This window comes from Eriocheir sinensis, chromosome 35 (assembly GCF_024679095.1).
Source record: "Eriocheir sinensis breed Jianghai 21 chromosome 35, ASM2467909v1, whole genome shotgun sequence".
NCBI classification, from domain to species: Eukaryota; Metazoa; Arthropoda; class Malacostraca; order Decapoda; family Varunidae; genus Eriocheir; species Eriocheir sinensis.
The window spans coordinates 13254667-13281059 of NC_066543.1; the positions used below are offsets into that span (position 1 = coordinate 13254667).

At 41.5% G+C, this 26393-nt stretch overlaps 2 protein-coding genes across 5 annotated transcripts in view; one reads left to right on the plus strand and one right to left on the minus strand.

Moving 5' to 3' along the window:
* The first annotated feature begins 3228 nt into the window (after positions 1-3228).
* Positions 3229-19447, plus strand: LOC127007430 (nucleoporin Nup43-like). The gene is made up of 9 exons (XM_050878433.1): positions 3229-3385; positions 10468-10563; positions 11263-11386; positions 11947-12060; positions 12572-12714; positions 12844-12982; positions 13113-13250; positions 13567-13760; positions 19301-19447. The coding sequence occupies exons 1-8, from the start codon at positions 3266-3268 to the stop codon at positions 13758-13760; spliced, it is 1068 nt and encodes a 355-aa protein (XP_050734390.1). The 5' UTR covers positions 3229-3265; the 3' UTR covers positions 19301-19447.
* The window catches only part of LOC127007428 (ATP-binding cassette sub-family C member 4-like), a 70503-nt gene continuing 58155 nt past the window's right edge, over positions 14046-26393 (minus strand). For all 4 annotated transcript variants that reach the window (XM_050878430.1, XM_050878431.1, XM_050878429.1 and 1 more), the window contains 11 exons: positions 26075-26154; positions 25727-25877; positions 25482-25588; positions 21024-21144; positions 20722-20889; positions 20398-20528; positions 19292-19537; positions 18936-19108; positions 16828-16957; positions 15254-15364; positions 14046-14982 (listed from right to left, as the gene is read on the minus strand). In XM_050878430.1, coding sequence (XP_050734387.1) covers positions 14929-14982; positions 15254-15364; positions 16828-16957; positions 18936-19108; positions 19292-19537; positions 20398-20528; positions 20722-20889; positions 21024-21144; positions 25482-25588; positions 25727-25877; positions 26075-26154 — 1472 coding nt within the window. In that variant the 3' untranslated portion in view covers positions 14046-14928. The remainder of the gene's footprint in view (positions 14983-15253; positions 15365-16827; positions 16958-18935; positions 19109-19291; positions 19538-20397; positions 20529-20721; positions 20890-21023; positions 21145-25481; positions 25589-25726; positions 25878-26074; positions 26155-26393) is intronic.

Below are 26393 nucleotides of genomic sequence, written 5' to 3' on the forward strand. Positions count from 1 at the left end.
AGTAATGATGATGGTGCTGGGAAGAAGGAGTAGAAGGAAATTTGCAACAGGTGATGGTGTGTTATATGTGTGGGTCTCGTAAACTGTGCATTTTCTACACGCCACCTCAGCAACATTAACAGTTTTTAGAGTAAGGTTATATTACCTTCAGGGAAACAACATTTCTTTTACCCACAAAAGATCTCTTCAATCACAGCTCCTACAGGGATTCACTCATATTTCCACAAAAGCATATTTCCACAAAAGCAGCAGAGGCAGCTAGGCCGAGTCTTGGTTCGAAGCAGGAGTCGATCCTAAATAGGGAGAAAAATTTATTTTTATAGTTTTGTTTTAAATACAAATGTTGTTACAGAGAAATAATACATGAATTAATGTGCTCATGAAATCCAGTTTTAAAGCGTGTGTATTTACCTAGTTGTAATTTTACAGGGCCTGGGCTTACGCTCGTGTGGTCCCATCTCCGTATCTATAATTATCCAACTTTTCCTTGAAACTTTGCACACTCTTCGCTGATACTATTTCTTCACTTAATCTTTTCCAAAACTCTATATTTCTTTGTGGGAAGCTATATTTCTTTATGTCTCTTGAGCATCTTCCCTTCCTGTGTGTGTGTGTGTGTGTGTGTGACTTATTGATTGCTAGTTTATTGTTGCAAGTAAACAACAAAGGAATTACATAGAATTACATAGAAAATCAGACCACACAGACCCCATGGTCCAGACTTGGTGGTCTGTCCTTAAACCTAAGTGATTTTACATTAATCAGAAGGCTCCAAAATGTTGCATTTCTACTCTAGTTGATATTAAGTTGAAGGAAGTGACGGTCGAGCTTATTTTTGAAGGAGTCAATTGTCTTACACTGGACCACTGATGGTGGAAGCTTATTCCATTCTCGCACTACAACGTTGGTGAAGAAAAATTTGGTGCAGTCTGAATTTACTTGTCTACATCTGAGTTTTATGCCATTTTTCCTCGTGCGCAAAGTGTCATCGATCATAAACAATGTTGATCTGTCTACATTCGTGAAACCATTAAGTATTTTAAAACATTCGATCAGTTTTCCTCGGAGGCGACATTTCTCAAGAGAGAACATTTTAAGGGTAGAAGGCCTTTCTTCGTAGGATTTGTTGTGCAAGGATGGGATCATTTTCGTTGCCCGACGCTGAACACCTTCTAATTTAGCAATATCCTTTGCATGGTGGGGAGACCAAAACTGTACCGCATATTCCAAGTGGGGTCTGACTAAACTATTGTAGAGCGGGAGTATTACATCTTTATTCTTGAATAAAAAGTTTCTTTTAATGAAGCCCAACATTCTGTTCGCTTTATTTACTGCATCGATGCATTGCTGTGAGAATTTGAGGTTTGACGTGACTTTGACCCCCAAGTCCTTGACGCATTGAACGCTTTTGAGTTTAACGCTGCGCATTTCGTAATCGAACTTCTTATTCCTCGTTCCAACTTGAAGGACCTGGCACTTGTCTACGTTAAAGGGCATCTCCCATCTATCAGACCAAGCTGAAATTTTGTGCAAATCCTCTTGGAGGCTTTGCCTGTCTTCGTCAGTGAGAACCGAGTTACCAATCTTTGTGTCATCTGCAAATTTACCAATGCGATTATTGAGTCCAACATCCACGTCATTAATGTAAATGATGAAGAGCACTGGGCCAAGAACTGAGCCCTGAGGGACGCCACTAGTGACCGACGCCCACTCTGAGTTAAATCCGTTAATCACTACTCTTTATTGTCTGTTGCTCAACCAATTCGCGATCCACTGGTTTACTTGACCGTCAATACCTATTTGCTTTAATTTGTAAAGTAATTTATGATGCGGGAAAATATCAAACGCTTTCTGGAAATCAAGATAGACTACGTCCAGTGGGAATTGAATTGAACTGAAATATTTATTGTTGTAAAATACAACAAAGGGGAATGGCTGGTCTTGCAGACAAACCCCTGACTAGGCTAGTTACAAAAAATAAAAATCTTCATTGTACAAAAATAAAAACAGATGTTGAGGTTAGTTTGCAGAAAAAGGAATTAGAATGTAAATACTGATAATATTCCTGAGTAGGTACACATGCAATTACCTAAATTACCACCTGGCAGCAAACAACAAAGGAGAAGGAAGGAGCATGCCATCCCAACCCCCAGGCAGTACGTACTGTGTGATATAGTGTTTTACCCACAGAGTTATATACCTAGAGCGCGAGCTCCCGTGTTGTGGGGTTGGTGGCGAGTGAAGCAAGCTACCCTGGCGCGGCAGCCATCTTGGGGAGCCCACTTTCCCTCACTCTGTGGTGGTGGTTTTGATGGTGGTGGTGGTGGTGATGGTGAAGGTGGTGATTGTAGTGGTGATGGTGATGATGGTGGTGGTGGTGGTGGTGGTGATGGTGGTGGTAGTGCTGGTGGTGGTGATGATGGTGGTGGTGGTGGTGATGATGGTGATGGTGGTGATGATGATGGTGGTGGTGATGGTGGTGGTGATGATGGTGATGGTGGTGATGATGATGGTGGTGGTGATGGTGGTGGTGATGATGATGGTGGTGCTGGTGGTGGCGGCACGTGATAGTGGTGGTGACGGTGATGGTGGTCTTGGCGACGGTCGTTTTCATAAAAAGAGAGAGAGAGAGAGAGAGAGAGAGAGTATAAAACCTGAGTTATGTCATTTGTCACGTCAGTCAGTCTTTCAACCAACTCCACCACCCACCACCATCACCACCACCAGCACCACCACCATCATCACCACCACCACCACCACTATCATCACCACCACCACCATCACCACCTACCACTTACCTCCACTTTGAAGCTGTCGGCTGGAGCACAGAGTTGGCTGGACTGGGCTCCCAAAGATGGCGGCCGAGGTACTTCCGGTTGCCGTACCCGAGTGTCTGGCTCGCGCGCTCTAGGTATATATAACTCTGTGGTTTTACCGTAGGAGTTGTTTTATTTATCAATTCTGTTAAAGAAAAAAACATTAACTAATATTCTCGAGTGCTTAAAACTATTTTAACGAGCCTCTTGGTGTTAGCCACTGCGTTTTTTTTTTTTTTTTTTTTTTTTTATGTTCTAGATACTAGTATTGTGTAGCCTATTGTGTAGTATATATGACCGACTATGTGTAGGAAATGTGGCAGAACTACAACTTTTGTAATTTTGTAGTAGTCACTATATGTAGGAGAAAGAGTACGTCCCCGTGGTAAAGGCAGAGCAACCGCAAGCGCCGCCGCGGCCCAGCCTGAGCCAGCAGCTGTTTGGCGAGCATGGCGGGAGGGAGTGTGCGGCGCTACGTGGGGCAGAAAGTGAATGTGGTCCGCTGGAAGCCTCCCCAGACACACTTCGGGGAGACGGACACCTTTGTGGCGGGCACCTGGGACGATGTGGTGAGTTATGAGCTGTGTTGATTTACTGGCTGGTGTAGTCTGGTGTCAACAGTGAGATTCGACTACAAGGTTTTAGATCTTCAGTAACAAAAAAAAAAACTATATACATCTGTGGCAGAACAGACAAACTGCTTCTCAGTAAAAACACTTCTTGATGCTGCCCAGTGGCAGTCAAGTCTCTTTTCAAATGTATAAATACTTTGTCTCACCTGCTCTAATAAAATTTTCTAAATTATTTTCCATTAAATCCACAATGAGTGATCCCATTGTTCTATTATTCTTTTTTTTGTTTTGTCATTTAATATATTTGTTCAAATGTAGATACTAGTCTTATTATATTCCAAGATTCACCCACTCCACTCGTTCAAGACAGTTAGGTTCTTCTCTTCCTAAATAAATATTCTCTTTCCACTTGTTGATTCCTTTGAATGAAGCCAGTATCCATCATAGCCTATTTGTAAGCGCGGTGACCAGCGCTTGTTGAGTGAGTGCCAAGGATGACTGAAACCGCTGTGTCGAACTCACGTCACGTTTATTGTACAGTGGTCAAACCTGCAAGCCGATATCATGAAACATTACTGTGAGGTACACTACACCTTATCTCTACATTTTCCGGGATGGGGCAAATCCCTACAGTCCGACATATGAACATGAATGTAAACCTTATCCTTATATTCCGTGGCAGGACAACCCTTACCACTCGTCGTTAACATGAATGTACTTGTACACTTGTGGGAGGCAGAATAACCTTAGACGTTAAGGAAACGTATTACAATATTGTGAAATCAGGAGATACTTAGACGCTAGATGATAACAGAGAAAGAGATACGTACACAATGCGGGGTTAGTCAGATGACTCCTTCCAGTTCCATCAACGCCATGTTAACGGTATGAACGCCAGCCTGCTACTACCTTGTCCTCCGTTCAGCCCGCTATCGGGATGACGGTTCCCTGTTGACACTCAAGCCTCGAGTAATGGCCTCCGCCTCCACCACATTAACCCCGTAACCCCACGTTACCCTACATTAACCCTAGGAGGCATTACCCTTTGACCCTAGTAGGTCCAATATATGGGCGAAGACGGTCCTGATAAGCACGTCGACGCGTAAACATACACCACTGACCTTTAACCCTTCCGCGGCGCTGCATCCACCGGCGGCACCGCGGCTACACTATTACACCAGTGGACACACAGCCTTGTATAGTGGGGGGTGATGTGGGTCGTAAGCAGCCATTTGGTAACTCAATGTATATGAGTTGAGCCGAGTCAGTCAACATGATCACTTAGAAACTGCTTTATATCATTCGCATATAATTAATGGATATTCAGACCACACAGACACTATGGTCTAGACTAGTAATAGATGCAAAAAACAGGGGACTAGCAGAGAAAGGAATACTGGACAGGAAGTTTGTCATACGAGACAAGAGATTGAGAGAGATGAAGATCCCGACAACCCCAGGGGCAGTCGGGGGAGAGAATAAATTCACTTAAAAAAAAAAATATATATATATAGATATATATATATATATATATATATATATATATATATATATATATATATATATATATATATATATATATATATATATATATATATATATATATATATATATATATATATATATATATATATATATATATATATATATTGTAAATGATGTAAGTGTAGCCAACTAGACAGCTATTAAGGAAGAGAACCCACACATTATTTTCCTAACAGAAACCAAACTGAGTGTAGATGATCTTACAGCAACATTTTTTGGTTAATCTAGCTAACAACTGCTTCTAATATACCGAAAAAATAGCATGGGTACTGCATAGGATACTTCTTATGCTTCACATTTGCAAAGGTTTTAGTTCCCGGTCGTACCAATTTACTGCGTAAGCGGGTTGATTATGTTATGTTGTTGTATGACACGAGGGCTCTGTGGGCAGACTGAGCCTCTTAGCTGCCTTATACTACACCACAGAAACTAGTTCCTAAGTCAGTAATATCCAAAACGTGCATGGATTATAACGATTTCGGACAAAAAAACGGTATTTTAAGAGTTTTACGTTATTTTTTTCTCTATATTAAAGCAACTAATGCCGCAGCTATTTGTATTTTCTAATTTTAAAGGAATACATTCGTAAAATGTTACTACGCGAGGGTGTTTCAGTGGCGGCACCTAACGGCAGGTTCCTGAAGTCAGTTGTTTTCAAGCCACCATAATGGATGGAAGGCCCGACACTCACTCCCTCAAAATATCCGTCTACTTTACCTTTCGGTAAGTGTTAACTGAGTATTTAACCTCTTTATTGGTGTGCATGTAGGTTAACAAAAGGACCGATTACTATCTCAATACTGGGTCCAACAAAGACGTGGGCGTGTCACGTGTCGCATATGGTGTGACAAGCACGTGTCAGAAAACAAACGGATATTGTACAGTGCACGATTACACACTCGTCAACAGACCCGCTGCAGCGGCTGCTACGTTATATAGGAATAAATTACAAGAGTATACGTTAGTGAATTTCCTTTCTTTAGAGACTAGGGATTTTTCCCGATTTTGGGGATTTTTGTAGCGACCACCAAAACCACAGTTCCCTAAAGGGATAAATCGAGCTAACGCTGCCGCCATGGCGCTGGCGCCGCTGCAAAATAACTCGCATTCATTACCTACCTTATGAAACATCACTAGGTCTTCATATATTTTTTCTACAAACGTTTGGTTAGCGACGGTACGCTTGGTTAGCGATGGTACGCTTGGTTAGCGATGGTATGCTTGGTTAGCGATGGTGCAACGGTTAGCGAGTGCAACAGTTGGCGATGGTACGCTTGGTTAGCGATGGTACGCTTGGTTAGCGATGGTACGCTTGGTTAGCGATGGTACTCTTGGTTAGCGATAGTATGCTTGGTTAGTGATTAGCCCATGCATGTGAGACCAGGTCCACCACACGTGGTTATTTTTTTTTTTTAGAACACGAAGCCCAACGGTTGCCATGCTGAGAGCCGGGTATAGCCCGGGCCTGTTCAGGCCGAGTCCCGGAAGACCTTGAGTCATGGCTCAGGGCTGTTTTGGGATGGTTAGCGATGGTATGCTTGGTTAGCGATTAGCCCACGCATGTGAGTATACGGTAGGGATTTTCCTTACTTTCGAGAACAGGGAATTTTCCCTAATTTAGGGATTTTTCTAGGGATATTTTGAAAGCCCATTTTTCAGTGATTTTGGCTTCCCCCCCCCCAAACCCCGGTTCCCCACAGTTTCCCAGGCTTGTCTTGGGGGGTAGGGGGGACTGGGGTGGTGGAGAGGGAGAAGTAGTTGTTCTCTAGTTTTACCCATTTTTTGACTCCAGCACTTGTACAGTGCACAGAAGGGACAGGGGAGCACCTGGCGGAGGAGTTGCCATTTTGGGGCGCAAAGAAATGGAGTCAGCATCTCTGAAAGATGGAGCCTGGGAGCATGTTAAAGCAGTAGCCACTACACTCAAACTGGGCAATAACAAAATTCTGCTAGGATGTACATATCGACCACCAGCAGCTACCCCAGAGTATAACAACAATATCAGACAAACAATATCTAGGATGGCAAACCTTTCATATGACCAACTTTTGATTTGTTAAGACTTTAATTATAAGGAAATAAATTGGATGAATCACTGTGATATTGGAGGCAATGAGAGCGACCAAGCTAGATTCTATGACATGCCAAGATGCATACTTTACCAATATGTACAGGAATTTACGCGTCTTCGAGGCATTGACCATCCCTAACTATTGGATCTCATTATAACAAAAAAAATATTAGAAATTGAAGATATACAGTACAAAGCTCCAATTGCAGCAAGTGATCATGTAACCCTAGTCTTTAATCTTAATTTAGAAGACACTGTGATAACCAGTTGTGATACTCCTCCACCACTCCACCACCCCTACCCCCCAAAACAAGCCTGGGGAACTGGGGTTTTGGGGGGAAAGGCAAAATCACTGAAAAATGGGCTTCAAAAATTTCCCTGAAAAAAATCCCTACAATAGTGAAAATTCCCTGGTCTTGAAAGTAAGGAAAGTTCCTAACATATACTCTTGTAATCTATTATAACATTACCTAGCAGCCGCTGCAACTGGTCTGTTGACGAGTGTCGGGCGTGTCATTGGATGGTCACTTCTTCCTCTTTCCCTCCTCTCCTTAACCCTGACAGCAGCACTGCCGACTCATCTATCTCTAAGGCTGAACTCTTCTCTCAAACTTTCTGTAAAAACTCTACTCTGGACGATTCTGGGCATATTCCTCCTACTCAACTCCCCTCTGACTCCTATATGCCTGTTATTAAGATTCTTAAGAATGATGTTTTCTATGCCCTCTCTGGCCTCAACTCTCAGAAGGCTTATGGACCTGATGGAGTGCCTCCTATTGTTCTTAAAAACTGTGCCTTTGTGCTGACACCCTGCCTGGTCAAATTCTTTCATCTCTGCCTATCAACATCTACTTTTCCTTCCTGCTGGAAGTACACCTTCATACAGCCTGTGCTTAAGAAGGGTGACCGCTCCAATCCTTCAAACTACCGCCATATAGCTTTAATTTCCTGTCTATCTAAAGCTTTTGAATCAGTCCTTAACCAGAAGATTCAAATGCAGCTTTCCACTTCTGACCTTCTATCTCATCACCAGTATGGGTTCTGCAAGGGGTGTTCTACTGGTGATCTTCTTGCTTCTCAACTGACTCTTGGTCATTCTCTCAGCCATTTCAGTGAAACTTTCGTAGTTGCACTAGACATATCAAATGCTTTCAATAGAGTCTGGCACAAGTCTTTGCTCTCTAAACTGCCCTCTTACGGTTTCTATCCTTCTCTCTGTTCCTTTATCTCCAGCTTTCTTTCCGGCCATTCTATCTCCGCTGTGGTAGACAGTCACTGTTCTTCCCCAAAACCTGTCAACAGTGGTGTTCCACAGGGCTCTGTCCTATCACCCACTCTCTTTCTGTTATTCATCAACGATCTTCTTTCCATAACAAACTGTCCTATCCATTCAAATGCTGACGACTCCACTCTGCACTATTCAACTACTCTCAACAGAAGACCTTCTCAACAGAAATGACAAGACTCCAGACTGGAGGCTGCAGAACGTTTAACCTCAGACCTTGCAGTCATTTCCGATTTGGGTAAAAGGAACCTTGTGTCCTTTAATGCCTCAAAAACCAAATTTCTCCACCTATCAACTCGACAATCTTCCAAACACCTATCCCCTATTCTTCGATAACACTCAGCTGTCACCTTCTTCAACACTAAATATCCTCGGTCTATCCTTAGCTCAAAATATCAACTGGAAACTTCACATCTCCTTTCTAATCAGCTTCCTCGAGGTTGGGCGTTCTGTATCATCTCCGCCAGTTCTTCTCCCCTGCACAGATCCTTTCCATTTAATATAGGGGCCTTGTCCGCCCTCATATGGAGTATGCATCTCACGTGTGGGGGGGCTCCACTCACACAGCTCTCCTGGACAGAGTGGAGTCTAATGGCCGTAGTATTAATCTCCCCCATTCCTGTTCCCTTCCCTTCTCTTTCCCTTGGCTGTGACCCGCAGTTTTAAGCATCCCCAGGGGGTTGGGGTTGATTGACCCTACCTGGAGAGAGACCAGATGGGGTCGAAAAGGTGTTGACTCCGCGGGGTGCGAGGCAGGACATCTTTAGGTTCCCCTTCGTATATTTCATGAACAAATAGTGCTCTATTTGTTATTATAGAAGAAAATATATTGAAAAGTATCAGAATATTTCTATGACTGATAGTGTATCACAAACTTTGCTGAAGTTAATATATTTCCTTTAGTTTGTAAAGACTCTTGTTTCCATTTGATTGTAAACATACAGTTATTCCTGAAGATTCCTTTATAATTGCCCCCAAAATTGCAAAAGATGGCAGATAGATGACTAAATATGGCATTATTATAGTAATACTTAACATATACCATAAAAAAGGGCATTTCTTGGTGACCCCTTGAATTAAGACAAAAATGCCACCAATGACACGACCTGGCAACCCCTATGTGGCTGCCCGGGTGTGTGTGGATACCAACCTGTCTCATAAATTAACTTACCCGTGTTACCTGTTATTTACATGTAGATCAATTACCCTATTGTTCTGTTTTATGATATATAATGTATATGAATACAATGGTGTGTGAAAAATGCATTATTTATCTCGTATTCTGTAATTATTGGTTTGAAGGTGCTGCTAACATTATTATGACCTGCGGGTTGGTCTTGTCTGGCCCGCCGGGAACGGGAAGGGGATAGGGCGGTTTACACATACCCCAGACCCGCGTATGGGGATGGGGATGGAAAGGGAACGGGGAAGATTAATACTACGGCCATAAGGCTCTTCGTCTCATCAGCTCTCTTCCTCTTACTGATAGTCTTCTGCCTCTTAAATTCTGCTGCCATGTTGCATCGCTTTCTGTCTTCTATCAATATTTTCATGCTAACTGCTCTTCTGAACTTGCTAACTGCATGCTTCCCCCACTCCACACGACTTTCTACTCATGCTCATCCCTATACTGTCCAAACCCCTTATGCAAGAGTTAACCAGCATCTCCATTCTTTCATCCCCTTCACTGGTAAACTCTGGAACGGCCTTCCTTCATCTGTATTTCCTCCTGCCTATGACTTAACCTCTTTCAAGAAGAGTGTATCAAGACACCTCTCCACCCGAAATTGACCTCTCTTTTGGCTACTCTTTACTGTTATCTATTATGGGAGCGGCGAGTAGCGTGCTTTTTTTTATTTTATTTTAAATATAGAATATATTTAATTTTGATTTAAATCATGATTTTTTTTACTCAGTTAAATCGATGTAAATCACTTGGTTTGAATCCAACCCACCCTGAATGTTAGTCATGTTGCAGGATCCTGGTTGTTTTGGCCGTGAGCCATTTAGGTTGTAATGTCCAAACTTGCAAATGGTCAAATTGTCTACAGGCCAAAATAGTATACAGTTTTGTTCTTCATTGCAGCATGGAATATTATTGTCCATTTTGTAAGTATTAACTTCGCAAGAGGTGGCTACCCTTTCTTCAGTATCATCCAATATATCTTATTATTTCAGGAAAATTCTGTTGGGGTGTGGCACATCCCAGATTCTGAAGATGATCCAACACCTGTGTCCAACCTGCCACATCAGGGGGACGTCACTGACATACAGGTGAGCATGCTGGATGCTCATGCACCTCGGGCTATGAGTGTGTTGTAGCTCATGCCAGCTACGTGGTGTTTTCATATGGTCACATTTGTTTACTGTTATAGAGCCATATATCAGAATCTGAGAGGGGGGCAATATTGCAGTGGTAAAGAAGAGAAGAGCTTACACTCACCATGCCTTACCATTTTCTGTGTTTGAGTGCCTGGCGTTGAAAGCTAGAGAACAACAACGATGTTCCATATCCTCTTTACATATACCAGCAGATTAGCTGCTTGTAATAGTGTTTATTACCTACTTGAAATTTTCATAATCCAGATTTTGTAAAGGAAGGCATGCATTAGTAAGTAGTTTACAGTAGTGTGATTCCTTTGAGTGACTGTAGACTTGAAAACTCATTCATTTATGTAGGGAGGTGTTCTTCCTTTGCACATCTATATCCAACCAAAAGATCCTTCTTATTACACCTTATTCTTGTATACAAACAAGGTTTGTGTCTTCTTTTGGGGGGAGTAAGGTGGTGGGAGACCACTTTTATTGGTTGGAAATTTGGGTAAGTTGGCACTTCTGATTCCCCAATCCTACTGGTTTAAGTAGATTTTACTGTAGTTTCAAAATGATGGATACTAAGAGCTAAAAGGATTAGCTGTGTTGATCTTTTTACTCTATAATCTGTCCGAGAATGATTTGCACGAGTTATTTCAGTACGTGACGCGAGACTCTTTTATGGTGGGCAGCAGCTTAGGGGCGGTGAGCCTATACAGACACACAACAGAGGGTCAGCTGGAGGTAGCAAGCTCCTGGGACCGAGTTCACTTCTTCACAACAGGTAAGACTTTCTACTAACCCATGCCTTGTGGTGATGAATGGGAGTTGAAAGGCTGTGTTCATATTTAAACATATCCTTTACACATAGATGTATTTAGATTCGTAATGGCATTAGCAGTAACTTGGTCTTGGAGAAGTATTATTTTGTTGAACGTCATCACAAAATTTAAATATTCTGATCTTTACTGTTTACTATCCTGTGGTGTCTGGTGTGTACAATAAGGTAAAAGTAAGATGGGGGCATACACTTTAGCTACGTGTGGCGTCGGTGCTCATCTCTGTCGCATTGGCCCTTGAGCCTGTGGTAGGAAGGAGCCCATCGCCCCGGGATATACCAAAAAAGGCATGGGACGAGGTTATGATGAATGACCCATGAGACCTTGGCTTTGATCGAGATTGCCTGAGATTGAGCATCATGGAGGGCCACCATTATGTGAATAAGGCTGATACATGCAAGCACATATATAGCTTTCTAAAATAAACAAATTCATTACCCTGTCCATGTTTATCAGTGTTTTCATGTACATAATTATAAGATACGTTTTCTTTTCTTTCCCATAGGCCGAGCTAGATGCACATCCCTGGCATGCAGTGGTGACCAGATTGCCTCAGTTGGAGAGGATGGGAAGCTGGTCATCCTCAATCCAAACCAGAGGAAACCAGTCAGGGTGTTGGGTAAGTGGTGCAGTACTGCACAAAATATATATAGTAAATTCCACCACTTCGAAACCAGTGTAATGCACAAGATTTGCCTTTATTTTTCACTTATGAAAATCCAGGGTACTGTTAGCTTTAATAAAGTAATTAGCAACTTGAGTAATGAATGACAGAATAAGTATTGGTGAATTTTTATTTTTAGTAGGCTGCCACCAGTCTACAGATCTGACTTGTGACCCCAGTTTTATGGACAGAGTTAAGCTGATAAAGACTAATTACATAAGAAACTTGAGGAAGCACTCAGATTGAAGAGGAACACTGGCAAATAAATTAAGAAAAAGAGGTAGTGTTGAGTGACTAAAGCAGGGTGTGAGGAATGAATATTATGTTATACAGATGTAAGAGAGGCCATAGACAAGGTGAGTGGACAGTATACTTAGATTTACAGTTTCTAGGTTTCTAGATGTTGAAAATAGTAGGTTCATTAATAAGGTCAGTCCTTTATTATATTACAACTCATTCTTGTCAGAGGGAGTGGGTGGTTGCAGCCTCTATGCAGTGTTGTTTGTTCGCACTCATGAAGTCTTGATGTCCAGTATGCAGGGTCATCTCAAACTTTGGGATCTGAGGGCCTCCCAGCCAGCCAAGGGTCTTCTTTTCAGCCCAGACCAGGTAATCTATCATTTACTTGTGCTTTCAAAGTACCCTCCTGAAGGGTTTGAAATAGTTCATTTTCAAGAGATGAGATACAGCAAATAATTTGGAAGCCACACAAAGGTATAAATCCATAATTTTTGCCAGGTGGCTGTGTGCCATTTGGCAGGCCACCCTACACAACAGCACTTGGTGGCAGCTGGTGGTGAGGATGGAACACTGGCCCTCTGGGATATGCGCAACACTGGCCACCCTTTCACCATCATTGCTGCCCACAGTGGTCCAAGTAAGAACTGTATCAATTAAGTATACATAATGATATAAAGATACAATTTGGAGATTTCTCTAATAGTTTTGCTGTATATTATTCCTAGCAAAAATGTATTTGTTGAAGTTCAAAAGTCTTTTCCTTGCAGTCTGTAAGGTCCAGTTTCACCCAGTGTCACCTGAACACCTTTTTACCTGTGGTCTGGATGGTCAGCTCCTGCACTGGGATGCCTCAGCCTCAGCGAGGGCCTCACATACTTCCTATAAGGGAGCCCAAGAGCTGCCAGGTATGTAGCTGATTTTATAAGGTTCTTTCATGATAGTGGAGTGGGAACCCAGAAATTGTAAGTCAGGACAGATAGGACCAGATGAAGATGTAAAGCTTGAGTATTTACCATCAGACAGAGAGGTGGAGAATATTGGGAAAGCTTTCCCTGTAGTTGATTAGTAGTGACTGAAGATGATAATTATGATTCCTCCGAGACTTTTCCCTGAATCAGTTTCTTGTATAATGTTCTTATATCCTCCACACCATCCTCTATATAATTTGCCCACCATTCACTTCCCTTTTTCCATGACATGACAATCTATTGATTTTGACAGGTGGAAGTGTGACAGTCTGGCTAAGTAGTGAAGTGTCACGTGGAGCGACAGATACTGCCTGCATCCTTCAATCACCTCTTCCAATTAACTCTGTGGATGTGGAAGGGACAACACTGATTGCTGGCTCTGATAATGAGGCAATCTATGTTGTGCACCAGGTGTTGAAAAAGAGGCTCGAGGACATGGTATATTAGGTATGATGCTATTATCTTTTGTTTTGTTACTTTGTTCTTAATTAAACAATTATTTAAGATATTGAGCTTTAAAAGGGGCAACCGATTCATCCTCCATTTAGTGTACCTTGATTCCTCATTCTCTTTGTCATGTTTTTTTGTTTGCTTCTTATTTCTTAGGTAGGTATGGTAGCTGTAGGTTTAGTCTTTCCTTATAATGCAGGGCCTGGGTTCAAATCCCAGCCTTGGCAAATGGCCCACAGCCTATAGTGTATGGAAAGTGCAAGAATTGGCTAGACATACAGGTTATCTCCAGCTACTTTTATTCATAAGTCTACAATCATTTACCTTTTTTACTTACTGGTTGCCCATTTCTTAGGTGCTCTATTGTAGCTGTACTGGTTTGCTAATGTGTTCTATCATATATGGTCCTGTAATGTTACTGCACGGTGTTGTGCCATGAAGTTAGATGGAGCTCAGATTAGTGTTCCAACTAATGCAAAGAAGTGATGATGCCTTGAATTAGAAGACCAGAATTTGTCTTTTGTGTATTTCAATGAATTTACCCTATACTTAAAATTATATGCCATTCTCACAATATGGCTCTTCTGGAAACCAAACGAAGACATTTAACTATGGTTTCTTGCACCAAAACTCCCATTATTCATGTTTTTAGTATCCTGGTACCTATGCCATGGTCACATTCATGGAGTGCTGATGCTCTTAATACTGTGAAGGAGATTGAGTAATAGTATTTCATCATGCCAGAGTCTTGGATACAAAGCTGTGGCTTATGAATGGTTTGGCGAGGTATTTATTTACTTTTTTTTTTTGAGATCCTGCTTGTATTCAGCCATTATTCTAGCCTACTGTTTGTTCCCAAATATTCCAAAATCCCTTATTTTTACATTTCTAGCAATTTTTGTAGCTGAACACTTTAACCAACCTGCTAAAGATATCACAGGAAGTAGTGAAAATTCTGAGATGTCTTATTAAACTAAGACAAAGCATGCAGAATACTTCTTGCTTTAACTTAGTTTATCACAGTCATTAATCCTCAATGCTAGTGACATATACAAAGATACAATGCCAAAGGCTACTTGGTGTAGCTTGGTTAATTAGAAAATCCTTTCACCTTCAACTACATGTACCATGACAAATTAGGAGATGAATTATATTTCCCAATGTTTCACTTGTTGCTGCTTGATGACTCCTCATCAGTCCCTCGCCGTCTTAAGTGAGCCTAGAAGTTTTGAGATAAAGTGAATTAGTTGCGTGAGAAGATGTATTCTAAGGTGCCATTTTTCCTAGTTTCTGCAGACCTATTAATAATTTAATTAAAAAATTAAATGGAAAATATAAGCTAGAGAAATTTAACAACTCGGTGATTAAAAAGTATTATATGCACTACAGTAAAAATCCAATAATCTGAAAAATAATTGAGCAAGGCTATGGAACCCAAAGAGCTAGTACATCAGTGTTATACCTATATTAATATTTTGTGCTATTCTCACCATTTCTGCAATTTGATGCAATTGCCTTGCAGCAGTTTTTCCCGTTTGTTGAACAAGAGAATAGAAGATGGAATTTTCATTATTGAGTAGAACATGTGGCACATCAAATTCCTGTAAAAGGCAGTAAGACATGATTAGAAAATATTTCAACTAGTGTTTGGATTTATAAGTTGCCATACATCCAAATATTTTATCATGCACTAAACAACAGATGAGAAGAGTCCAGTCAAATTAGTATATTGTAGTGATAAAAATGCAAAAATTTATAGTAAGCTTAAAATTGGTATTTACTCTGAACCTGTAGAAACATGTCAAAAGTCATCAATCCATCATGAGCTTTTTATCTGCCATCTGGAAAATGGCTGTCAATTTTGTTTTTCACAATATACTCAAGAACAGTTTGCCTGATGACAAAGACAGTGCAGTGCAATATTATAGAGCATAAAAATCTCTACATAGTGTTCCCAAATTCTTTTCTCCTAGAGTGAACATTTCAAAGATAAGATACTTGAGATTTTTATGCTCTTTAATGTTGTAACTTGTATTCCCCTGTCTTTGTCATTAACCCCTTCACTACAGCCAGGCGACAACAGCGCCCTGCCCCGTATCCGGTCTGGCCGCGAGCGCCAAATTTCAAACGTCGCTACTGAATATAATAAGTTTTAAGCCATAAACTCAACATAATCATCATGTATTATATATAAAAATATACAAAATTAAATGGTGCACATAAAGAAACATAAATTAATTGATAATTTTGAAATGTATGCATAAATATACAGAGAAATTTGCATTATGTGTAGATGACGTGTATCTACTGAATTGTATTTCCTTATATAAGTTGCAATAAACAAATAGATTTGTGGAGGAAAGTGAAGGAGGGGGAAGGGAAGGACACAACGTAAATTCATGGAAAATATCCCACTGATTCACCGGCAATATACACAGATTTCACGTAGTAAAAGGCTGAAAAGCCGTCCTCCCGGAGGTGTGTGTGTGTGTGTGTGTGTGTGTGTTTGAGAGAGACAGAGAGAGAGAGAGAATTTGAAAGGAGAGTAAGATTTAATGAAACTGCAACCTTTCTTGAACCCATAGCCGTGGTAGCTCAGTTGGTATAATGCTCATTTCCGCCTGGGAAGATCGTAGTTCGATCCCTTTCTGTTCAGTGTAGGTGGTTAGCAGGTAGTCATATGTCATGGCAGAGCACACTATATCACTGAGCTACAGCGGCTAATTTTCAAAATATTACATAAGATATGAAGCTACATCGGTAATATTTTCTTTTCTATTCTCTCGTTTTCTCTCACCCAGAAAACAACTCGAGTCTGTTCATTTCGTGGTAAGCTATTTTTTAGTCTCTCTCTCTGCCATTTTCCAAGATGCCAGACAAACTTCAAGGTTTGAGGAATTTTCACATTTTTTCTGTCCATTTAAAGAACTTACCAGTTTTAAACCTAATATAACTTTTTCGTGCATTTTCCTAAACATGGCTAAACTATGTCTTCACATTTTCTTATAAAGTCAAAGATGTTAATTAACTTAAACAGTAGATAATGACAAATGAGTAAACAAACCATGAGCTGGCCAGCCTGAAGAACCATGACACGATCACTGTCCATGATGGTGTGCAGGCGGTGAGCAATTGTGAACACCGTGCAGTCTTTGAACCTTGTTCTGATTGTTTGCTGGATTAATTCATCTGTCCTGAAAGTCAAGAGTCACATCTGGTCAGCTTTTTAGAAGAATTTTCCCGTTTTCATTCAATTTTGATTAACCCCTTCATTACCGATGGCGTAACATAGTAAAGAAGCCCCCCGCCATTCACGGGTATTTGGTTCCGCGAGATTCCCATGATCCGCGATTGACGGGACTATAATCAAATAGGGAAAATAGGGTTTCTTTCAACTATCTCAATCGGATAAAAAAATGGATTTCTAAGCATTGTTATATAGTTTTACATACACATAAATCAAATTAAATATGGACTGTAATAACTTAACACTCACTCTGTGGTTGGTTGTGGTGAGTGTGAGTGCATTGGCAGTGGTGGTTGACAGGTGAGTGTTTTTTTTGTGGTAGTTATCGGTCAGAAACTACGAAAAAATGCAATGCGATGATTACGATGGTTTGGCAACACTGCGCTCAGCCCATGGCATCAGTGTTTACTGGGCCCTTGAAAGGTAAGAACGCCGCATTGCTCGTCTTCCTCCTAGCCATCAAGTATTAGTGAATTCTTGTCTCTCCCGTTTGTGTTAATATTCATATGTATATCCATATACATCCAGTATATTATTAATTAATTTGAGTGTTTGCTGGGCCCTTGGAGTCCATTTGTTGCTGTTCCCGGCGGTACGCCCATACAAACTTTATACCCGTTACCCCTCTGCCACTGTTGCAGTCTCCGCCATGTTTGTTTACTCCTCAAAGCAGTAGCCTCAAGTCTCTAAGAAGGACCAGTTCTGGCAGGTCCCAGTAAGTATCAAGGATTTTATATGTAAAATATTGGGATTTAGGGTTGTTTTCATGGTCACTTTTCTTTGTTTTGATCATTACCAATGAGCGGCGATCACCACTGTAGTATTTCCATGTGAAACTGGCCGACGGGGTTGTGGCAGCTGTGGGGATAGCCCCGCCCCGCACCTTGCCACACACACTCAACACCTCTCGGTTCCTCTGCAGCCACCACTACCCCATCGGCCACTTTCATGTGGAAATACTGTAGTGGCAATCACTGCTCATAGGTAATGATCAAAACAAACAAAAGTAACTGTGAAAGCGGCACTTAGTAAGGCTCAGACCGCGTATACACAAGTTTTCATCTGCATTCGTCGGGGGGTGTCGCAAATACCCTACCCATGTCGCGTATAAGCGAATCCGTGAACAGTGAGGCCGTGAACGGCAGCGGGCTTCTGTACTAAATATAAAATTTTGGGTAAGGAACCGATGAAGTACATGTGTACGTCATCGCTCATTGACGATACACTGGACTTAATTTTTTTTCGGTTTGTATGTTTTTATGACATAGTGACAAATTGACTAGTTGGCACCTTGTGTTCCAAGGACGTTGGGGACGCTGGGCTTTGGGGGTACGATGTGAAGCCTGGGGGTGGTGGGCAATGTGTGATTGACACGTGTCTCATCATGGCGTTTTTTTCTCCGTCCAATAGTGATTCTGAGCGCAATATGACTTAAAGGTGACTTGCAAGGGTCAGATGATAATGAAACTCAATCAGAAGGCTTCATAAGTGACTCAGATGAAGACTATTTGCCAGAGAATGACAGTGAGGTGAGTAGTGATGAGTGATGTGAATGGAGACGAAGAAACACCACACAGCCCCATACTCCACACACCCCTACACTCGTGGCTGATCCCTTTGCTGATCATCACCACCCTGGCACTGTTCCTGCCCTAATTGAGGATTTTTCTGGTGTTCATCCTGATGTACCAAGGAATGACATGAGTGCTTTGGACTTTTGATTTAAATAGTATACATCTCGTGAACAAAGTCTATCAGAACACGTATAAAAAATACATAAATGACTAGATATGGGTGTAAGGATAAATATAAACTACCCCCACAAAATTAGGAGAAGCGTGCGAAAAACTCGGTGTGGGAGAGGGGGGGTGGGAAGTGAGGGGATCACAGAGTCAGTAACGAAATGGTCAACAATCTTTACAAACCTTGGATCAACATTTGCAGTTGCTTCATCTAGGACAAGAATTTTATTGTGTCTGAGTATAGCTCGTGCCAAGCAAACAAGCTGTCGCTGCCCCACACTTAAGTTGTTGCCACCCTCTGACATAAAGGTTTCTAGGCCACCTTCCATGTCTGACACTGCACTCTTGAGTTGGACCTGAAATGGGTGTTTATATTAGTGGTACACTACATAAATTAGTATTTCTACATTGCAAATGAATCCTAAGCTGCTTTTATTTTCTTGTTTCTGAGTAGACATTGCTTTTCAGTAGCCAGTTATCATAAATTTCAAGGCACCCATAACACTACTATTGTACATGTACTTCAACTGTTACTCTACCTCTTCCAGAGCTTTCCAGATGTGGTCATCTGTGTACTGATGGAAAGGATCCAAGTTTTTCCTCATAGTACCAGAGAAGAGAGTTGGATCCTGAGGTATAATAGATATGCTGCCTCGGACCCTATGAAGACCAAGCTCCTGGATGTTGATGTTATCAATGTAGATAACCCCTGATGGTTCAGTGAGCCTGAAGAGGGAGGTGATCAGGGAGGACTTTCCAGCTCCTGTCCTGCCAACAATACCAATCTGAAAATATAAAACAAATCCATGGAAACAAATAAAAACTTTATTTCTGTTTTCATTCAACTCGGCAGCAAATGATCCTGTAAAGTTTTCTGAAAAAATAAATAAGATTTTATTGACATGTCTCCTACACCCCATTCAAGAGGCTATTCCAGATACCTCCATTTCCATTCAACGAGTGGCACAAGCAGGGTCCCAGGTCAATGTCCCAATAATTAATTGTCAGGGAGTGGCAAACATCACCCACGCACTTTCTAACAACTGTAACTTCGAATAAGAAATTCATATGAAGTATCAGCGAGTAGCAAAAAGTTAAATAAGCAATAAGATCACTAATAAAGTCACCTGGATTAACCAAAAGGTACTACAGCCTGCATATGACTAAAAAAATTAATACATAAAATAAAGCAATATTCATTCAGGGATCCAGGGATGTTAACATCTATATAGTATTACATAACTTGCAAATTTCTTATACAGACATTCGGGAAATTTTATGGGAAACCCAAGGAAACTCACCACTACCTTCTCACATCAATCTTTCCCATTTTAATTTTGTCTCCTCAGTCCGTCTGGTTTGGCTAACTTGAAGCTATGCGTGGGTGAGAACAGCTGAATATGGAATGAATACAAGGGTAGCAAAGCAACCTAAGGTGTGCATTAGTATGCTCCTCTCATATCCATGTAGCTTTTTTTTATTTTTTTATTTTTTTTTATATATATTTTTTTTTTTTTAGCAAACCCATTAGTGACAGCTGGAAATATGGAAAGAACAGCTAATACTATATACAAGAATAATAAATTGCTCACTAAAGTAGGGCTTACACAAATGATCAGAGATATTCTGCACACAGCATCATTACCTTTTCCTTTCCTTCAATGCAAAAATTGAGATTCTTCAGCACTGGTGACTCATCTTCATTGTACTTCAGTGAGACGTTCCTAAATACAACGTCCCCCTGGTCAGGCCACTTGCCTTCTGAAGCTTTCCCATCTGATGAAAGAATATGGGTGAATCATTTTTGTGCATTATTCTGCATATGTTCACTGATTATCTTCATACAGAATTTATTTCACTCATAAAATTAATGAAAATACCTTCATATTAAAACTTCACCAACAAAATAATTCATATAAATAAACAGTAAATGTATGATAAGCCCTTCTAATGATAACACAGTAGTTACCTTCAGTTTCCAAAGGAGCTTCTGGTTCCAGAGATGAGTACTCCAAGACACGCTCAACAGATGTCATTTGGTTCTCCAGCTCAGCCGACTGCCGCACCCCCCATTGGAACATACCTGACAGGAGCATAGCTGACGAGATAGCCAGTCCAATGTCTCCACCAAGAGAATCTGTGAATATAATTTACTTAGTTTATGTACTTTTATTCATCTTGCTGAGACTATGTATTATCAAATCCACAGGACAAAAAATGAGGAAAAGTTGTCTTTGTCAATTTTCTGATTTTGAATATACTAAGACTTACCAGGAAGTGCCATAAAGCTGTAAGTGACGACAGAGATGTAGATACAAGACAGCCAATCAAGACAGATACCAAACCATCGTGTGGTGCAGAGGAACAGGAACCAAGCCGAGGAATGAAGGTCCTGTAGCAACACATGTGCATTAAGCAGTGGTTGGTAAGTATCCTTAGCAGCATAATTTAGCTGAATATTATATCTCTAATTTAACTAATCTTCAATCAAAGGGATGTAAAACTGGAACTTAGGATAAAGTTGAGGTGTTTAGGCTAGGAAGGTGTGTGAAAGGAGGGGCAAGACCACTAAAAGATAAGCTTCAGTCACAGGTCACAGTAAATGGGATAATTATAAAGACATTAAGACAAGAGATAGCAAGAAATGTTGACAAAGAAAAGTTCAAAAATATTTGGGCAAAGATGCAGATGAGGAAGAAAGAGACAGTCAATAAACAGAACAGACAATAAACAAAGTCAGTAACTAAGAGGAGGAGCAACAGAGGCATCTCAGTAGTGCATGTCCCAAAAAAGACATGGGCACAAAGTGAAGCTGAATATCAGATGCTGTCAGACATGACTAGACACCTAAAAAGAGTGGTAAAAATAAGTGAAAACAATCTTGGTGGGCGACTAATTGTAAAGAAGTGTACAAAGGAGTGGGACAAAAGACATGTATGGTAATTAACTGTTAGACATAGCAATGAGCAATGTGATGGCCCAGAGGGTCAAAGAAGAAACCAGTTAGAGGCACAGGCATCCCAACAAGACAAGACTTAGTGCTAACCAAAGAGCTAGATGTCATTCAGTGCCTAGATTCCCAGTGTCCCATAGGAAAGAATATGGGAAAAACCTAGATATGGAGTAGGTTAAGTTTACGGACCCGAAAACCCAACTTTCGCCTACCGCATTTAATAAAAATGATAAATAAATATATATTTCTATGCATATACACAACTGCTTGAGCCTCCCCGCTGTTTGGGGCCGGAGCATGCTGCATCCACCAGAGTGACTAATCGTTTGCCAACCTCTCAGACCAGGGCCAGCAAACCTGGGTGGGATTAGTCTCTTGTGTTGCGCGCACTGATCTACTACAGCAGCCTAAACACGCCGTTGAACTGTATCCTAGTTCGAGCCCACCCTCCTGCGGGCTAAGACTCGGCATCGCTCACTTCCACCTAGCAATCCTCATTCTCAGGTCGATGTTGATGTTGACACCCTTGTCTTGCCCGCACAACCCTCTCTCTTTCATGAGAAGCCTCACGGCATTAGCTGCAGCTCCTCGTGGCGGCTCACATTCTTACTGTGTTTGCCAATGCAATCAGCCTTCAATGCAGCGACCCCTCTCTCTCTAGGTGATGGTAACTCCACTCTCCGTGCGATAACGCATCCCGAGAGTGACGCCGCATGCAATGTCGTCGGTTAGAACCCTAGTCTTCACACTGACACAGCTTCTATCGAGCGGTCGGTTGGAATGAAGCACTCCACTCTCGCAGGCGACAACGGGTGACGGTGAGCTGGGGCTGGTGTCTGTGGTGCGTTCGTACCTTGACATGGCCTCATGAGGAAAACCCACCCACCAGTCTACTGACTTGTGCACGAAGAGGGTTTGGAGTGCACGCAAGCGACGTGGCCAGCAGAGTTTCGAACCCATGCATCTGCCATCTCCTACCTTACGGCCAAGCAAGCATGCGGCACACCTCCTCCTCTGCCTCCTGGTGGTCGTGGTGTTGGTGTGCTCGTTCGCCACTTGGCCCCAGCTAACGCCATAGCTACCTGGTTGATCCTGCCAGTAGTCATATGCTTGTCTCAAAGATTAAACCATGCATGTCTAAGTACAAGCCGATTTAAGGGGAGACCGCGAATGGCTCATTAATTCAGCTATGATTCATTGGATCTGTACCCACACTTACTTGGATAACTGTGGTAATTCTAAAGCTAATACATGCACCACGTCTCTGACCGCAAGGGAAGAGTGCTTTTATTATACAATGGTGGGCGGGGCACTTGTTGTTGGTGTGGTATGCCGCCTGGGCAGAGCTTAGAGGTCGGATACGGTGCACCCGGATAACTGAGGGTTTACTGTAGTCACTTTGGGGATTTCGTTTGTCACTCCTGCCTGCGGCCTGCTCCCAAAAGTCTCATCTGGCCCTCACTCTGCAAAGGTTGCCCACCCCTGTGATAGGTGCATCAACTCGCTGAGTTATGCTGATGACATGGTACTGATGGTGCCCACAGTGGAGGCTCTGCAGGATCTTATTGGAGTGTGTCAGGCATGTGCTGCCACGCACGATATTGCCTACAACACCACCAAGACAGAGTGCATGGTAGTGCTGCTGCCACACTCCAGGGTGGACTACCAGACATCAGCATGGCTAAGTGGGAATGCAGTTACATTTGTGGATAGATTCACATACCTGGGCCATGTCATCGACAGGGAATGGACCGATGATGATGACATCAAGAAGCAGACCACCAAGCTCATAGTCATCAGCAACACGCTGCTGAGGAAATTTTCCTTCTGCAGCACGGAGGTAAAGTTAGAGTTATTCAGGAGCCACTGCTACTCTCTCTACTGCAACTCGCTGTGGTCGCAGTATAGGGGTGCCTCAATGAACCATCTTAGGGTCTGTCATTACGACATCCTCAAGTGCCTTCACCAGGCACGGGATGATCTATCTGGCTGTGCTGCGTCGCCACGCCACGTACAGTATGAGGAGTAGAGTGGAACAATCTGGGAACTCCATCATCACCTCCGTCAGACAGAGCTCGGCCTATGTATGTGGATCTATGCGGCGGGAGTGGCTGGGCTTTCTTTTTTTTTTTACATCTTCACCTGAGGCGCCAGTAGGCTTGTTTTTTTGGAGGGGCCTGATGGTATGGCCCAGCCCGTTGTGGCGCAAGCCAGTGTTTATAGTGGCGCCATCTTGCATTGGCTCATGCTGCCCTCCTGGAGCTCATCTTTAATCCTAGAATCTAGAGTCCGGGTAGTTTTAAGCCACTCGGCGGTGGCTGAAAAATCCCAGCTTGCTGGCACTGGGTGGGGATTGAACTCGCGTCGTCCTGAACGTGGCGCCGTCACGTTATCCACTCAGCCACCGCTATGCATAAGTGTGCCGTGCACACGGATATATGTATAATTATAAAGCTGTCATCTATTTAAGTGTATATGTATCTCGATTTTGTTCTCGTTCGTTTACTTGTCCTGTTCTTTATATATGCCGATGTACAAAATAAAACTATTATTATATTATTATTATTATTTCCACTTCATCATCCATCAAGTTGTTTATCACCATCATCACTCTTCTTCCCTACTTTCCATTTCTACCTCTTCTCCATATTTTAAATTTATTTTTTCCGTCCTAAAAATTTCATGTCCTTGTTCAATTTACATAATACAATAATTTAGATAATCATTATCTCCAATTTGACTGATAGGATTCCATCCATATTTGTATATGCTGTTTTCAACTCATTCCCTTAGCCATTTACCTTGATAAATAAGCTTTTTTTCCTGAAATGCCACTTCCTTAACCTCTGATACAACTCCTGTAGAATCTTGTCTTCTACGACTCTGTTCTCAAAAAATTTTTTTTGTTAGCTTCTCTATGCAGCTCCTTCCTTTTCTTCCTCTTCTGTGTGCATGCATAAGTGTATATGAGGTGTCGCGTGCAATATTGAGGTAAGTGCCAACCACGTGGGTTTGGAGTTACGATCATATACTACTATTTTGACCCTTCCTCTTTTATCCGAGCAAGTCGTTTACCCCAAATCAACACTGGAAATAGGGTAAAAAGTCTCGGGAAAAACATATCTCGCTCAAACGTATGGTCCGTGCGAGGTAGGGTGGGCATGCTGGCATGGAGTAATGGTGTAAGTCCCCAGCGGGTTCTGGGAGGAAGTGATGCAGTTGCCATGTCTAGCTGATCTAATTAATTTTTCATACAATTTCTAAATTTGTTTGATATTCAATAGCTGACTTACTGAACTTTTGTTTGTTGTACTTTTCATAACTGACTAGTGACAATTTTTAACTAATTCTTTCTGAGTGAACATGACTAGCTACATTAATTACAACAATTTGCATTATCTTCCAACTCACGGCATCTCTGCTTGAGGGGAGTTTTGCCATCAGTTGCTTGAGGGGAGTTTTGCCGTCAGTTTAAGTCTGTAGGCTCTGAAGAGTGGGCGGTAGTCGCTTTATTAGGCTATTAATGTTGCGTTCTTTTGTGTTTCTTTTTTTCTTTTTGCACTTAGTACATAACACCGGCAGTTTTGTCTTTACATAAGCTTTATTTTGGTGATTCAAGCTTTAAAACCAACAAAAAAATTGCAATTTGAAGTTGCAAAAACTTCAACTGCGATTTCTGAGATTTTTCAAAACTGGCGCTTACCCCAATATTGCACGCGGTGCCTCATATTTTGGAAAGCAGAGAGGAAGACATGCAGATTTTAAATTAGTCTAACCTGATGGTTGTCAAATTCATCCATAAATTCTTGCTGCATCTCAAATGCTCTGATGGTTGTCAGGCCTTGCAGAGAAGTGCTCAGGTGGGTGAACACAGGACTCCGAGCTAGTGAAGAAATACCATGAATTATCATGTTTGCTTTGTAATATAATGGTTTATACAGTGGTTTCTGCCAGTCAGAAATGTGCAGTTAAAAGACAATGTTGTGAAATTATATAAATAAGTTAAGGCACAAAAACTTACTAATTCCTTCCAGGCGTTTTACATCCCTCGCTGAGCAGAGGTAAAATCGGCGTAGGTATATAAAGATTATGCCCAGGAATACAGTTGGTAGCAGCAACCATACATTTACCATAGCTATTATTGCTATAATCCCCACAAAGGTACAAAATATCTGGAAAATAGATGATATTTATTTTATTATTTTCAACTTGCCTAAATTAAAACATCTAATTAATTAACATACCATTCTTTTGTCTTCTGCATCTTCCTATAGAAAGCAGACTGATGATGTACAGGTTAGTGGAATGTAAACTTATCCAATCACACTAAGCTGATAAGTTGGGGTGAAGTTGAAAACCAAATACTCACAGTGATGACATCAAACATTGTGATTGGCAGCAACTCGTCAATTTGACCAAGGTCCTTTGTAAATCTGTTAAGGATTTGACCTGAAAAGAAAAATAGAAAATAAAGATAATATTTTTTTACTGTAAACTTGACCATCTGCAAGGAGTCAATAGATTCAGAAACTTTATTAGTGGCAGTTTTGACAGTAAACACCCACTCACGAAAAACTAAAAAAGTGGACTCTTAGTTTAACATTATTCTATTAACCCTTTCAGTACGGTGATGCCGACGTCGGCGTCACCGTATGGAAAGGGTTAATCCTCTTCTAAACCTCTTAATC